This window comes from Coffea arabica, chromosome 2e (genome assembly GCF_036785885.1).
Source record: "Coffea arabica cultivar ET-39 chromosome 2e, Coffea Arabica ET-39 HiFi, whole genome shotgun sequence".
Taxonomy (NCBI): domain Eukaryota; kingdom Viridiplantae; phylum Streptophyta; class Magnoliopsida; order Gentianales; family Rubiaceae; genus Coffea; species Coffea arabica.
The window spans coordinates 67,034,105-67,046,764 of record NC_092313.1 but is presented as its reverse complement, the minus strand read 5'-3'; the positions used below and the strand labels follow the sequence as shown (position 1 = coordinate 67,046,764).

Sequence of the window (12,660 nt, the reverse complement as noted above, 5' to 3'; positions counted from 1 at the left end):
GCTCTTGGCCTTCCGCTACTAATCCTTAACATTTCTTGCTGACTTCAATCACACTGATCAATCTTTCTAACTTGTCGAATTTGTTCTTGAAACTCCGAGCAAAGATATCACCGCGGGGCATGGCGCTCCACTCATCTTTATAGAAGGAAGCCTAGTTCTTTTATTCTTTTGGGCATGCATATGAATTCGTACCATCAAACGTTAGACGCGTAACTAAAGTTTGAAATGGATCATGAGCCTCACGAGTTCTGGTTCAATCCAATTGAGGGTAAAATGATATTTTTTTCAATTCTTGTATATCGCAACGGATCTTTTGTCTCATTTTCTATGTCATTCTCTGTTTTATTTTTTATTATATTACTATTTTTCTCTTACAAATGTCATATTTTAGTTCTTTTTTATTTTCTTAAAATTCAATAACTATGAATCGAGGAATATACAAAGTTTAACAACTCAAAAAATCAAAATGCATAAAAAATGAGATTTTTTATGAATTTTTTGCTGTATTTTTTATTTTATATTATTTTTTTTGAAACTATTGTATTTATGTATTACTCAATTAATAGTTATTAGATCTTAAGGAAACAAAAAAGAATTAAAATATAATGTTTATGAAGGAGAAATAGCAATATAATAAAAACTAGGACAGAAAATCTATTGCACTTTTATACCACAATCCTACTCGTTTACACTATGCTTAAATTTATTTATACTACACATCTACTTATTTACACCTCAGGGCTAAACTGGCTTGAACTAGAACTTGTGAGGCATCTGATCTAGTTTGAACTAGCTCAATTGATGTGGGTAACCAAACAGATTTTGCAAATCTAGTTTGAAGTAGCATAAAATATAGTATTATATAGCAAATTAATTTTAGCAACCAGGTAATTTATCTATTTCAGTATAAGAACATGCAATTTTTTTTACAAAAAAATGTCATTCTTATATCACTTGAGTACCTCCAACATTCTTGTAAAAGGAAATCAGTACAAAATCTTTGGTGTACAATATGTAAGTACCTCTATAAACGACTTGTAGTTCCGGAGGCTTGCCCTGATTAGTGGTGGTGACTAGAGCCAAATCCTCCAAACTTTCACCAACCAAAAAAAAAGAAGTATAAAATCTTTTTTTTTTCCCATTTAAAGTCTCTTGAGTACGTAGGTCTAACGTTATAGTAAAACATATTTGTTTAGTGAAAGGAAAATCACTTTTTTGTTTTTTTGGTTTGCGGGGGTTTGGGCCGGGGGGGGGGGGGGGGGGGTTGTTCGCAAGTATGATTTTAGTTTAAATACTTTCCCAATTTCCCGAAATTTTACCAAAGTTGGTCGACCTCAATTATATGTGGCTTGGCCATTGCTACAAATTACAAAATTTCAATTATGGTTTTATTATGGTAGTCCTCAATAAATTCTACCACCTTTTACTGCTTACATGACTAGAAATTAATGGTGATTGTTTTAATCAGTAAACAGTCTACGACAACATGATTCAAACTGGTCCTAAAATTGTGTGTTTTTTAATATTGAAAAGGTTCTATGGCATTACTACTAGAACAGTGGTATTACTTGTTATGCACTTATGAAACCCCATTCAGATTTAAAATTAATTTTACACCCCCCCCCTCCCAAGAATTATCTTCTCATCCCTTAAATTAGGTAATAATGAAGGCATTGCTTAGATTATTTTACTCCTTATATAAGACAAGGCTTGACCAGGTCTTCCTCTTTTATTGATATGTACATAACTAACTATCATGTTTAGTAAACTTCAAAGGATGTGTCTATATTTCAGATGTCATATCTTTTGAAACATAAGATTAATTAAGGAATATAAATAAATACAAAAAAGGATAGATAAAATTAAATAGGGGAGGGTAATATTTATTAATATGTATATATAATGGTAGGTTAGGTGAATTATGAGTATGTTAACGAGTGCCTAATGAGCACCCGTTACAAAAAATCCAATTTCAAAACTAGTAAGTTAGGACCAAGATTTTATTTTAATTTTTGTTTAACAAACGAAGTATACATATTCAAGTAATACATATCCAAACCAGTTAATTGAAATACTTTGTTACTCCAAAGATCCAGTCTTCGGAGTAACAACTTTGGATATCACAAATATTTCAAATAATATTTCGCTTGCATCATAAACGCATTTCCTAACTCACCTTTTTATATTCCCAATTACCTTTTTATCTCACATACATCACATCACAAAAAAGTGCTACAGTAATTATTTCAAATAATACTCTATCCAAACAAACTCGTCATTCCAAATGCTACTCTTTCTATGGAATTGCTTCACCGACGCTTCTTGTTACCTCGAATATTACTCGGACTCTTTATTTTGTCCTTCCATCTCTGTGTCCGACCCTTCATTTTACATTAGAGAAGCCGTGTCTGCAAAATTTAGTAGCCAAGTCCGAGTAACATAACTTGCTACTAATGTGACCTTGTTGCTCAATATGGGAATGATTTCAGTTAAAATAGCATTCTGGCCAAGTTGGTGTTTGTGCCTTTTTTTTAGTGCAATGCCACATATACCTGGACTTAGAATTATAGAAGTGATTTTTTTTCCTAGTATTTCCTGTTTGAAGGGTCACACTTAAGAAAAAAAAAAGGGGGATCAAAATGAGAATCCTCAAATCTGCACCAGCTCTAAAGTAATTGTGGAAATTAAGATCGTCATACTTAGTCATGTGATAAGTTCACTCAACTGACTTTGAGGGTCATCTAAACTCTAGAAGAAATTCTTGGTATATTTTAATAAAATAAATAGAGTTGAGTAGTTGACAGTTACAACTTCCATGAAATTTGTTTTTGGGAGTTATATTTTGGGAATTACATATCTTTGAAAAAAAAAAGGAGGAGTTACATATCATTAGAATCATTTAAATTTTACAAAAACCATTTTACGATATATTTGGAGATGTAAAGGTTATAATAGTTATATATTTATATTAATATCACCGTTACAAAAATTAAGCTGACCATTATATTTGTAACTTATATTCACTAATGATCTAGACATATATTCTAACTTTGTATCTCTAACCTTCTTCTACCTATAAATAGAGATTCAACAAGTATGTTAGACATACATTCTTACACTTGTCTTTTAAACTCTATTTTTCATAGGATATGTATAGCACATTCTCCACTATTACTAAATTCTAGTGTTAGAAGGAAATAGTTATTCTGGTCAAAATAAGGTGTTGGAAGAACCTTCTGCTTCTCTTCATTGTGAAGATCAAACAGAAGCAATGACTTTGAATTGGTTGTTGTATCCTGGAAGTAATACGCTAGGACCTCCTGCATCGGAATTAAAAATATTATAGCGATTAGGAGTGTAATCGAGTTGAATAGACTCGAGCTCTTGAAAGTCAAGCTCAATTTGGAGCTCAATTTTATTTTGTACTACTTGAGCTCGTGCTTATCAAGTCTAATCGAACTTATTTCGAATTCAATCAATCTTAATCAAACCTAATCAAGCTTTAAAAATATAAATTTATATTTTATATAATTTTAAACAAGGGACAAAATAGACATTTCATACTAATAAATAAAAAAATTAATATATATATATATATGTGTGTGTGTGTTGTGTGAAAGTCGATCGAACTCGACAAGCTTTCGAGTTTCACATATTAAGCTCGAGTTTGATTCGTCAAGTAGTTCGAACTACTTGAACTCGAGTTCGAATTCGGTCAATACGAGTTCAAGTTCGAGTTTTGACCGAGCAAACTCATGAACTACTCGATTAAACTCGATTCATTTATACCCCTAATAGGAATGCGAATGGTTTTGAAGAGAGCATTATTACGTGCCTCAACCCTAACGTACCTCTTACTTATTGCTTCTATATTTATGATTGTTGACCTTGAAAATTTGAAGGTTTAGTCTCCTATGCTAACATACTTCAAGTGGTAATATATTACATCACTAGGGGGTAAGCCTGCGCTAAGCATGGGAGTGGTAACCTGTGTGGTGAAATGAGTAAGCTCACGAAGAAAAACAAAAAGTTATGAGAAAAAGACACCATACTTTTATAAACAGTAGAGTGCTATTATATGATGCTGGTATTTTATCAATATCAACTGTTTTTCTAAACTAAACCTCTAATATGAGAGTACATATTTGCCATTCTTCTTCATGATGGTTTGAAAAACAGATCTAGTGGTTTTTTTTTTGGCCATTTTACGCTTATTATAAGCTTGACAAGCTTGACGCTGTTTCTCATGGATTTTTTCTTTTTCGGTAAGCAAAGTATACAGATTCAACCACCAATACCAAAATGAGAATCAACAATTCACATATAACAATTGTGAGTGAAAATTTAAATCTTACTTTCAAGTCAAAATTCCAGTATACAGATAACTTTTCCTCACAATTCAACCACCTCTACCTATGAAAAGCAGATATTCCAAGCTGAGTTAGAAGAAAAATCAGATTTTCAACATTTACAAGTACCATATACTTCATAATGAAAATTTTAAATTCATATAACAGCTAATGAGAAAAATTCCAGGAGAAAACTCCTTAGTATCTAATGTACCAGTTGAATACAAAATAATAATAATAATAATAATAATAATAAAAAAGACACAACGAATAAACAAACCAGTGTTTGTACTAAATATAGCTAAATCATTTCCATCATACGCTTCCTGGCCCAATTTACTCCTACTTGAAAGGGTATTAAAGCCAACAGCTACGGAAGCAAGCATAACAATATTGTACTCTGCGCTTCATCATTTGCATCCAAATTTACCGCTCCATATGACAGATGAAAATCTCCCATCACCAACAGTCAGCTGCAAAGTGCTTTCTATATTTGTATAGGATACATGTAGTAATAATAAGGAAAGATGATTTTTTTTTTATTTTCTTATTGGATTCAATTGAAGAAGTTATTAATATTTATGTGATTGTTTTTGGCCTAGACTAACAAAAATATTCGAATAAGTTGAACTAGTGTTATGTAAATGGAAGGGATTGAACTCAAAACCTCTTAATTATACTTTCTCCCACGAACCACCCAACCCTTCGCTTTTCCGAACAAGTGTGTGTTAGTTTCTTGTATGGAATCCAATTTTATGCTTCACAGCCACATATTCTGCAAATCATTTGCAGTCGTGGGCATCAAGGATTGAGTGAGTAGTCTAAGGTCGTTTTTGGGTTAATAAATTTTGTGCTCGCTTGTGTTTGCAAGTTTGAACAAGTGGTGGCCTAGTCATTTATGAATTTCATGGGTCTTTTAAAATTCTCAACTAACTCCTACGGATATTTCATTTTCATGAAGGCCAACTGTCTCACATATTGCTTGCTTGAATAGACTTATGCCCTTAAAAAAAAAAAGAAGAAAAGACAGACGAAAATGGTGAACTCTATTTGAATTGTATTATGTTCATTAATTGTGTTTATTGTTAGACAAGAATATTTAATTTTTTTCGCGAGATACCACGGTTCAAATATAATTACAAAAATCTACTTTTTTAAATCACTAAATCATACATGAAAATACGTACTTCTCCAAAATCAAATATTTTATCTCATATATATCAAGCTATCAATAAGAATCATTAGTTGAATATTCTCGTACAAATAGTTACTCAAGTAGCTCCATAAACTAAATGCTTGTGCAAGAAAGATTTAGGGTGCATTTGATAAAACTAAAGTTTGAAATTTGAATCCATTAAATTATTGAATTGTTAAGTATTAAATCTAATATATTTAAGCGCATATTACATTCAGTGATAAGTAAATAGTTTATCACTTAATTTTGACTTAAGAAATTCAGTGACACTCAATTAATTCAGATGTTCAATTTTTGGTTATCAAACGGTCTGAATATGTTAAGATCTGAATCCATTAAATTTAGATGCTGAATTGATTATCAAACAGGACCTTAGGCTAATAAATATACAGATTTTAGGCTAATAAATGTACTTTGGCGTTGGAATTACCCTTTTCAGGTCGAATTGCTTGCTTTCAGACTATATTTTATAACAATTAAAAACACCCATATTCATGCCCCCAAGGAGTTGACTACATTGATGGTCCATTTTTTGCCATTTTTCCTACGTAAACCAAAATGAAAATAGATACATTTTTTTTTTCAGGAACAATGTAGAATCCCTTTTCTAAAGGGGGCAAAATTTTTACATGTGGAAAGATTGCTTAGGTTCTGGTGGAAAGCAGCATATGGGCTGTTAAACCATACCTCTCAACCTTGCCGACAATATACTTGCCCAAATCCACATGATTGCCTGATCTGAGGTTACTTTGTGGACTAAACAATGTTGTAACATCATTAGACGCAGGTTCTTGAACGAGTCAACCGTCAACTAGATTCATGGAATCATGGCCGGCTTCAACTCGTTACAATACCATGAAACAATAATGTCCAGATTGTCCCAAAAGGGATGCCTTGAAATCTTGCAACTCTACGTAAGCGCATGGTCAATAATTGTTGGTTCATTTGATCCTGCTCCACCAGCACAATACTTGCATTCTTCTTAAGTATCTCCTCCGTCCCAATTATTTTATCATGTTTTGGAAATCCAATTTTTTAAAAAAATAGTGGTTTGATTGTGATGTTTGTATTTTTTTTTCAATTGTACCCTTACAAATTCAAATTTTGAATTTGAATGATAACAAGCATATGATTAAAAAGAGTGACTGTATTGAAAGGAAACACTAAAAAGTGTTTTGTCATTTTTAACATGGCAGACATTTTGATACATTTCAAAATAGAAAGTATGACACTTTTAATTGGACGGAGGGGGTACAGTATTATTTTGAACTTTGCATTATGGGAAAAACATCATGCCAATTGTAAAGAATGGAATTGGGGCAAAACTTTTGCAAATACTTTGGGTTTGTTTGGATAGTGATTTTATACCAAATAATATTTCGCTTGCATCATCAACACATTTTTCAACCCACCTCCCAACCACATTTTTATCTCACATATGTCACATCACAAAAAGTGTTACAGTAATTATTCCAAATAATATTTCAAATAATACCCTATTCCAATCTGGGGCAGCGGTAGCCAGTACTGCATAGCATCAATAATCACCAAAGACAAATGTACTACTACTACATAAGTTCATCACTACCTTTTCATTTGAGCCCTGCCCAAAAGAGGCTTCTAATCATTCTTTGGATGTATAAAGTTAAATTCTTTCTTTCACTTTAAAGTATTTTCTAAAGAGTGATGGGGAGTTTTCTTTTTCTTTTTCTTTTTCTTTTTTTACTTTTTTGGGCTTCTTCAAACTTTGATTTGACTCTAAGTTTTGCAGTTTAATGTGAAACAATTCTTTCTAGATTTCAAACCATTCCTCTGACCAACAAAACCAGTAGATTCCAAGTCATTTCTCCAACCATTTTACACAACTGCTGCCTTAGCCATAGTCACCAGAACCAGCACTCAGCCTGAGTCACCGGCCAAGACAGACTAAACAAACTTGGCCTACACTACACTTCACTATAGTCCCAACGGAGTTTGCAGTTTCTGAATTTCAACAAAGACCGATTAAAATAGCAAACAATAAGCTAGACTAGGTGATAACCAAAATACAAAGTAGTCAACTCAGTCATATGGCTGCAATAGAGAAGGAAAATTGCACTTGATTTGAAAAATAGACATATGATTTCAACATATCAGTTGTGCCTGTCAAAAAGTTGCTTAGTATTTCATTTTCAACTGCAAATATACCATCAAAACTTTATTTTTTTCGTTTCTTTACCGTACGTATTTCATAATTATCAATGTCGATTGACTTGCCGAAAGTAGAATTACAAGAAGCTAAAAAAAGAAAAGTCTAGGAAATTTAGTGCCATATGTCTAACAATATTGCGAATTACAGATGAAATCGTAGAGGTTTTCTTTCCTTTTGGGTACTTAAGTAAAGAAAATTGTCATTCTTTAGATAAATTAAATTAGGTACTATTAAATCAACGTACTATATAAACATGACAATCATCTCCAAAATAGATCTCAAATAAAAAAAAAAGAAAAAAGTGCCCTACACGTGTCCTTTTCTATCCATTTTTTTTGTCTTTAAATATTTTTTATTTTTTACAATTTTCTTTTCGACTCTCATACTTTCCTTTCGCAAAAAACTCGAAACCCTTGAGTGCCTACAAAAAAAAAAAAGTTGAAGGTGCAAAAGGGTGACTTACTCTAAACTACAAGGGCATTAGAGAAAGTTAGGAGGTCCAAAAACGTGACTTACTCTAAACTCCAAGGGCGTAGAGTACAATTCACCCCTTCATTCTTCAATTCAAAAGAAGAAAGCAGTTGACAATTTAATACGAACATTATATAATTTTAATTTCTTTTTTTTTTAGTACACATTTTAAACAGTGTCCATAGCGGTATTAATTGAATAATTTCACCGCCATTGTGAGAACAAAACAAAAAGGCATTGAAATTCTCAAAATTCTTTCTCCATCACTGTCTCCGTTCTTCTTTGTTCTTCTCCTCATCGGTAAGCACGCAAGACGACTCCGACGACGTCGTTTCCCTTCACCGTTGAAGCGTTTCTGTGGCAGTAATTTCGACGTAGTTGTTGATTGAACTTGATCAGAAGTCTATAAGTTTTGATTCTTTAGTTTCGTTGAAAATTTCTTTTTTTTTTTTTAGAGTACCGAACTTGTTTAGAAAAAGTTTCTGTATTTTGATTGTTTTTTGTTTTTTATGGTAATTTTGAGGTAATTAAATTTTTTTAACTTGTTGAGTTTTTTTTTTTGGGCAGGTGGAGGAGATCCGAGTATATTGTTGCGCTAATTTTCAAAATTTTGAATGGAAATGAGTAATGAACTATTGGATATTCATCCTAGAGAACTCAAGTTCATTGGTAATTACTAATATTTTCTACTAATTAGCAGCTTTTCTTTTCCTTTGCTGTAAAAAATATTCTGCATTTCCTTTCTCTGTATTACCACTATTGCATTTATCTGAGTAAATGCGAAATTCAGTAGTCGTAGTAGTAGTAGCAGCTTTGTGCTATTTTTGATCATCTTTGTGATATTTACAAGTAGTTAGTTGACGGGGGTTTTTTTTTTTGGGTGTGTTTCTGTTTGTAGTTGAACTGAAGAAGCAGAGTTCGTGCTCTGTTCGGTTGTTCAATAAGTCGAACCATTATGTTGCTTTTAAGGTACATGAAAGAGGAATTATTGCTTTTTTTTGGCGGAAATAGTGATTGTGGGAATCTTTGTGAATCTAATGAGTTTAAACTTGCGTTTTAGCTGATATTGATTTTGAGTTTTTTTTTTTTTTCAGGTCAAGACTACTAGTCCGAAGAAATATTGCGTGCGACCAAACACAGGGGTTATTGAGCCGAAGTCAGCATGCGATTTCTTAGGTATTTCGTACCTCTTACCTTGTTGATTACTATACCCTTTATTAGTGGAGCCTAATTGAAAAACTACATGATAAATCTCCTGAAATCCTTGCTACTTTTTGATGCCCTGTTAGATGCTCAAGATTGTATTGTGAGTTGAATGTGGATTGTTATAATTAATGGATCGCACATAATGTTATTGGGCTACTGCTCTAAAATTTCATTTTCTTATAAGCTTTTTGGTTAAGAATGCGATACTTCCATGGTAGTATTGAACACTGGCTTCGGGAAAAATTGGAACGACACAGTCTTGCTAACCATGTCTGTCATATGAAGATCATGAGTACAATAAGTGTTATGTTGTTGATGTGAAGGAATGCATTTGCACTTAAAGTTTCCTAAAAATGGAATCTTGTCCGTATGCTTTGCTTCTATATTACTTAGATGGTGCATGTCAATAACTTTCAACTTTTTTTTTGTAATATGTAACTTTGTGTCTAATTCTGATTAGTTCTTAATGCTTCTAATTTTTATTTTCTCATTTGACTTGACTTCAAATTAATATCTTGCTAATTTGACTTCAGATGGATTGTACTGCACCAACTCCGTTTCATTTGTTTTGTCTCTGACAGAAAGAACAATGATTCTCATTAAATATTCTTATAATACAAAATAACACAGTTTTGCATATCTAAGTACCTCAGATGTTGTTAATATGGATTTTTCATTGTAAAGTTTGTTGAAATCCAATTATCTTATGAAACATAGTCATAATTGGCTTCACCTTACATAATGTATGTTGCAGCTGATTAATATCCTGGAAGATGGACATGTTCTGTTGCATCCGTAACTTATTGGGCTTTATGTTAGTTACCAGTGTCTTTTATGAGGTCTCATGAATAGAGAAATAGGTTGGTGTGGAAGAAATAACCCTGAAAAGCAGTCAGCTTGGAGCATCTTTTTTACGATTGTAACTAAAATAACTAGTAACTAAAATAACTACCAAGAATTCGAAACTCTAGTCAATTATAGTCCTTTTCCCATCCCAAGCATATTTCCTTCACTTTGACATGGACTGAAGTTTAAGTTTGACCGCTGTTCCTTTTAGCATCAGCTTAATGGTTGCTGTTCGTCATTCTTAGTTATCTTTTGGTAAGTCTACAGTGGATTGCTGCTGGGGTATTATTACTTATGTAGCTACTTATTCATGCATTTATGGAATGCTACTCATCCTATCTCAGCTTAGGTGCACCATTTTAAAAATTTTACTTCTAATAATGTTCTTTTGGAAAAACAACAACACATACTGTGTTTTCAGGAGATTATATATTGAAGGTTTGATGAATTGTAAATAGAATTATCTCTTGATGGATTTTGTCTTTCGGGACTTTCACTTCATATTTATATATGTCGGCTCAATGCAGTCACTATGCAAGCACAAAAGGTTGCTCTTCCTGATATGACATGCAAGGACAAGTTCTTGGTTCAAGGTACAGTTGTTGCTGAGGGGACAACTGAGGATGATATCACATCCAGCTTGGTGAGCGTTTAAAGTTCTATGTTAAAAGTTGCTTGTTTTGTTTTGCTACTATCATTCAGACTTTTCTATTCACAGTTTGCCAAAGAGAATGGCAAATATGTCGAAGAGAGCAAGCTGAGAGTGGTCCTTGCCAGTCCACCTCATTCACCAGTACTATTACCAATCAATGGAGTGCATGACCAGGTTCCTGTTTTTGAGACATCACCATCGAAAGATCAGGTTCTTCAGGGTGATGAAAACGTTGGCACCCAGCTCAAAGTAAGAGTCACTTCTGTTTGCTAGAAATTTTTGTTCATGAGTTTTTTTTTTTTTAAGTAAGTCAATGGCCCGTCAGTCCACAAACAATGTTCATCTTTCTTAGTAAACTGTTATCTCCTTTGTTTGCTTTGAAAGGAATGATGATGAGGGCTCTGTTGTGTGTCACCTAATAATGAAGTCGTCTGATACAAAGTAAAGCTTACTTTGTCAAAAGAAAAGTTTTATATATAGTAACTCATACTCAATGATGATCAGGTGATTGAGAACATGATGGAGCAAAAATCAGAAAATATCGAGCCACCAGTAACAGTGGAGGCAAGAGATCTTGAACGAGTGAAAGGCGTGGAGGAGCTGGAATTGGCTAAGGATGTTGAGAATTTGAGGTTCAAAATAAGTGAGCTAGAGCTAAAATTGGAAGAGGTTAGATATCCTTGCATTTGTGGTTTCTGTTAGTATGAATGTTGGCATAACCAAATGCTTGTTGTTGTCCTTTGCAGGCTCAAGTAACCATATCAAAGCTTACAGAGGAGAGGAGATTAACTGCTCGGGAGAGTGAAAGTCTACGTCAAGAATTGGTAATTTAACAAATTTCAGTATTTTCATTTACTATAACCATAATAGAGGCATATGATGTTTGTCGTCAGCCCACAAAGTTTTGCTAATGTTCATTTTGCTGAATTTGATGTTTGCATTAGTTAAGCTACTTGAACTTAAAAAAAAAATTAAAAAAAGAGCTGCTTGAACTTACATTGTCCATCATTATCACTTGGAGATTTCCTGCAAACCTAATTGTTATACGTTGTTTTGTTTTCCTCAGAAGTCTGCGTTCTTTTATGCATTTTAATCAAACCAAACATCATGTCTATCCCCACTCACTTAACCAAGAAACTCTTTCTTGCTATTTACAGGCATTGTTGAGTACTAAGAAAGGTGTTAGAAGAGTTCAGGTGGGGTTTCCTTTCCTGTTCGTCTGTATGGTATCGCTTGTCAGTGTTGTTTTGGGGTATCTTGTACGTTGTCAATAAAGGAGAACCAGAGAAGCAACCATGTATGTGCTTTACAAACTTCTAGCACAAAGGTACTATCCTCGCAGAAGACATCCGCACGGGGCAAGGGAGCTTTTTCTACGTTATGTTAGCCACCTAACAATATAGCCACAGCCAACTAGTATATGTATATCTCTTTGAATAAATAAATTTTCAGAAACCTGTCTTTTGCGTGTGCAAAATGTTGTATATAGTTTAAGAGATGGTTCATTGTTTGGGTCTTGCGTTTCAGATCGTTTTCCTTTCTTAGAAACTGGAGATTGATAATATAGAACCGTTGAGTTAATTAAAAAAAAGCTTTGCATTTTTTAACTTTTATTGTGAGTTTGGTTGATCTCTTATGAGTTACGATCCAAGTAGTTTAGTAATCTGCAAAGCTTTTATAAGTTAAAGGAATAGCAAAATATAGCAATCATCATTTTTACCCATCATACTAACTGCTGGAGAAATGTATC

The 12,660-nt window shown here is 33.1% G+C and overlaps 1 protein-coding gene across 4 annotated transcripts; it reads left to right on the top strand.

Moving 5' to 3' along the window:
* The first annotated feature begins 8,368 nt into the window (after nucleotides 1-8,368).
* LOC113732715 (vesicle-associated protein 2-2) lies at nucleotides 8,369-12,420 on the top strand. 4 transcript variants are annotated; one of them, XM_027258652.2, is made up of 9 exons: nucleotides 8,424-8,506; nucleotides 8,774-8,875; nucleotides 9,105-9,175; nucleotides 9,301-9,382; nucleotides 10,786-10,901; nucleotides 10,977-11,159; nucleotides 11,415-11,579; nucleotides 11,657-11,734; nucleotides 12,068-12,420. In XM_027258652.2, the coding sequence occupies exons 2-9, from the start codon at nucleotides 8,821-8,823 to the stop codon at nucleotides 12,182-12,184; spliced, it is 867 nt and encodes a 288-aa protein (XP_027114453.1). In that variant the 5' UTR covers nucleotides 8,424-8,506; nucleotides 8,774-8,820; the 3' UTR covers nucleotides 12,185-12,420. The 4 variants fall into 4 exon arrangements, with proteins under 4 accessions (XP_071936844.1, XP_027114453.1, XP_027114454.1 ...); XM_027258653.2 differs by having other exon boundaries at nucleotides 8,425-8,580; XM_072080743.1 differs by lacking the exon at nucleotides 9,105-9,175 and having other exon boundaries at nucleotides 8,369-8,506.
* Nucleotides 12,421-12,660: the final 240 nt, after the last annotated feature.